Consider the following 3,931-nt stretch of genomic DNA (forward strand, 5'->3'; position numbering starts at 1 on the left):
CCTTTTGTCCCTGACCCAACCTTCAACCATGGAGGCATGGGCTACACATTGCCTGGAAAGTGGCTGTGAGCTTATGGGCCCTGCTACAGCGCGTGTTGCCTGGGAGAAGAGGGCGAGCTCAGGCAGCCCCATCACATTCCCAGCAACCTCACGCAGTGGGCCCCATCACTCTGCTCATTTGACAGAACAGGAAACTAAGGCTCAGTAAGAGTTGAAGTGACTTGTCCAAGATGACACAGCTGCAGCAGACTTTGAACCTGGGTCAATCTGTCTCCAAGGCCAGGCTCTTTCCTCCGCCCTGGGAGAGGCTATTGGTTTCTGAAAGGCATGGACAGATGAGATGAGTCAAACACGACCTGTGGCACCAGTGGGAGATGCCGGCAGAGGCAGGCTGAGAGCCTGGGCCCAGACTAATCAGAAGGAAGGTCCTTAAATAGAGCTGGGAAGAGGAGGTGGAAGAGATGAGGACCTAGGGGCACGAAGAGTTCTGTTTCTGCCCACCTCTCCTGGGGCCAGACTGTCTCCATCTTCTCCCCAGAGAATCATGGACTGACCTGGTCAAAGAAACCCACGTCCCCGCTTTGCCATTGACTAGTGCCATGGCCTGGGGCATGTCACTTAACTCCCTGTTTGTAAATGGTCTCCCTGTCATTTCACACGGTCGGGTATCTGGAAAAGTGAAGGAAATTGGTGTGGTCGGTCCAAGGCCCTCCCACACGGCACGCACTTGAGCCCTGGGCCTCCCTGCCTTCAGTCCCTTCCTGTGAATAGACTCTAAGCTTGTCACAAAGCCAGCTAGGTGCCAACCCCACCCCAGCTGGCCAGTTAATGAGTTACCAGGGTGCCGGAGCATGGCTTATAAAAGCTGCTGGCCAGGGAAGCAGGTGGCAGTTGGGCGGGTGGCTTTGGTGGGCTACAGTGGGGGCCAGATGGGTGGCAGGACTATGTCAGGGCTTCTCTCTGGAGTGGCTGCAGTCCTCCTGGTGGTCCTACAGAGCACACAGTCAGTCTACATCCAGGTGAGTCCTTCCGGCCAGGATGGCCTTTGACTAAAAGTTCCCATGGTGGGAGGCTGGATGGAGAGGGGATACTGGGAATTCATGGGGTCCAGGGATGCACAGGGCCTAGGATTCAGCCCAATTCCCAGTCACAGCCCAGGGACTAAGACACTGGTGGGTGTGGGCAGCTATCATGCCTATGACTATGGTGATGGTAACGACACCAACGCAATAAACTGCTGTTATTCATCATTGCTCTCCTTAAAGACCCATCCTGGTCAGAGGTCAGAGCGTGGAACAAGACGTGCTGCCTGTCCTTGAGATGCCCAGAAGGGGGAGAGGAGGCCCCGGTGAGCTCCCATAGCTCTTCACATGCACCCATGTAGGGGTTCAGGGCAGGTGATCACCAGAAAATGTTTCTTTGGTGGGCTACTTGAGCTCACGTGGCCTGAGGGGCAGGAGGTAGCCAGGCACAAAGGACGTGGGCTACTCCAGACAGAGGGCACAGCATAAGCAAAGCCCAGAGAGAAGACAGCGGGGAAGAGGAAGGGGAAGGGAGGACCGGGCTGGGCACAGCGGGAGCTGCCTGTAAGGCTCGAAGGAGTCACAGAAGCGGCGCTTGTCTGTGGTGTGACAGGGTGCCACTGGCCTCCCCGGCACGGCCAGGGACATCTGTAGCTCAGGCGTCTCACACTGCTGACTGGGCAGGGCCTTCTGAGAGGGGGTCCTGCAGAGGGATGCAAGAGAGCCTCAACCTCCCCTTCCAGCCCTGGCCTGGCGCCCAGCCAGCTTGGGGTTGCCGTCATTTTGTCACGTTGGTTCGGGGGAAGTCGCTCAGTTAGGAGTGTGCCAGGCACTGGGGAGGAGGGGCCATGATTACCTCCATTTGTCGATGAGGCTCAGAGACAGAAAGAGACAGGCACCTGGTCGAGAAGAGCTGGGATTTGAACCGGGGTCCACTGATCTCCAAAGCCTGTGCAGTGAAGCACTGTGCTCCACAGCCTTGCTGTGACCTCAACTAGCAGTTACAGGGGCCTGTGGCACAGCAGTGCGATGGGTCAGACACCACCTCGCCCCTCCCAGGCTTTCAGATGTGCCAGATCCAGCAGATTTGGCCCTGGGAGGGTGGCAATGACTGAGAACCGGACAGACTCGCAGGCTCTGAGGAACTCTGGTCTCCCAGACTAGGGTCTGATACCCTCCCATCTCCTCTCCATTCTGCCCCCAGTACCAGGGCTTCCAGGTCCACCTGGAGTCTGTGAAGAACATGAGTAACCTGGAGAGGCAGTGGGTGTTCAGCCCCCGCCTGCAGGCCCAGAGCCCCCTGCCCATCCCCTGCTATCACCTGGCCCTGCCAGCAGACCTCCAGCCCATCTGCACCTCCAAGGAAGCCGCCAGCATCTTCCAGGCCTTGAGTGAGTGTCCCCACCCCTACGGGGCTTCCTGCCCCTATTCTGTACCTCGTCTCAGGCTCATGTTCATTCATCTCGTGGCACTTCTATTAAGACAGTGGTTGAAGATAGGGAGATCCAAGAAACTCAATCCCTTACCCCCCACACACATTTTGGCATCAAAATTGGGGCATGAGGAAGCCTCTCACTCCCAACAGTCTGGACCAGTTGGTCGTCCTATGTCAAAGACTTTGCAGATGGGAGGGAAGGAGCCCTGGGAAAGGGGCCCATAAACAATGACAGAAATGCAGAGTGATAATGGGGGAGCACAGTGGGGACACAGGGGAGAGATGACTCATGTCTGGGGTGGTGTAGTCTTAAAGGCTTCCAAGAGGAGGTGACATCTAAGCCGAAATATAAGGGATGGAGCAGAGCTGGTCAGGAGAATATAGTGACTAGCTGCTTTTTATTGAGCACCTACTCGGGGCTAGGCCCCATGCTAGTCCTTTTGCCTGCGTTCCTTTCCCACAATCACCCTGTCGGCTGATGTAGGAGACAAGAAAGCTCAGGCAGAGGGTAAGTGACTTGCCCAGGCATGGCCAGGAAGGAAAGGACCTGGAACTTAAGCCCAGGATGCTCCCTCTGCTTCTAAGCTTTCCTGCTCTTAATCTATGAGAAAGGTGGCAGCCCCGTCCCAGGCCCTCTCCTCAGCAGGCCTTCCCTGGCCACCTGGCCAGCAGCTCCCTGGACCACACATGCCTCGGGTTCAGGTTCAGCTGACCGGTCTTCTCCCCCTGCCCAGAGAACATCGCTGGTGACGACTGTGAGCTGTGTGTCAATGTCGCCTGCACCGGCTGCTTCTCAGATGGCCCTGGACACCATGAGCCCACCACGGACACCTCGGCCGCCCAAACCACTGCCATCACAGCCCCATCCCCATCCAAGCCCTGGCGGTGCCCTGGCCACCTCAGTCATTGCCGCCCTCCAAGGGCCAAATTGGTCGGACCTGGCACAAAGCAGCTGGACCCACAGTTGGAGGAGCCTTTGATCCCTTAACCATCCCTGCTGGTGAATAAAGATTCTCCACTCACACACGGAACCAGTCTGTTCGTTCATCCCCAGGAGCCATGGGAGAGCTTCTTGGGAAGCTGGGTGGGTGTGGACAAAGTTTGGACTAGAGTCAGGAATTACCCTGGTTTCCAGCACCCAAGGAGTTGGCTCACTAAAGCCCTACTTGGTACAGAAGGGAATGAGGCTTGAGGGGTAATGAGGCACCCAAAGTCACAGAGCTAAGAAGCCACAGAGCACCCAAACCCATTTACCCCAAACCTGAGCTCAAAGCCTGGCCCAGCTGCAGAGCCAGAGCTTCTGCTCTCCTGCTGGAGTGGGGTGGGGTGGGGGTGGTGCAGGATGGAGGAGCTTCCTCTGGTAGTTAGGACAGGAGTGGTGGAGCGAAGGATCACGTGGTGCCCGTCTCCAGGCCCATCATAGGGCTGACTCCCCAGGGTGCCTGAGAAGATGGGCCTTTACCTTTCACCCTTC

At 57.1% G+C, this 3,931-nt stretch overlaps 1 protein-coding gene across 1 annotated transcript; it reads left to right on the forward strand.

Moving 5' to 3' along the window:
• The first annotated feature begins 877 nt into the window (after nucleotides 1-877).
• GUCA2B (guanylate cyclase activator 2B) lies at nucleotides 878-3,481 on the forward strand. The gene is made up of 3 exons (XM_024554679.3): nucleotides 878-1,019; nucleotides 2,227-2,413; nucleotides 3,192-3,481. Exons 1-3 carry the CDS (start codon nucleotides 930-932, stop codon nucleotides 3,443-3,445), a joined length of 531 nt encoding a protein of 176 aa, XP_024410447.1. The 5' UTR covers nucleotides 878-929; the 3' UTR covers nucleotides 3,446-3,481.
• Nucleotides 3,482-3,931: the final 450 nt, after the last annotated feature.

The sequence above is a fragment of the Desmodus rotundus genome, chromosome 3 (genome assembly GCF_022682495.2).
Source record: "Desmodus rotundus isolate HL8 chromosome 3, HLdesRot8A.1, whole genome shotgun sequence".
Classification (NCBI taxonomy): domain Eukaryota; kingdom Metazoa; phylum Chordata; class Mammalia; order Chiroptera; family Phyllostomidae; genus Desmodus; species Desmodus rotundus.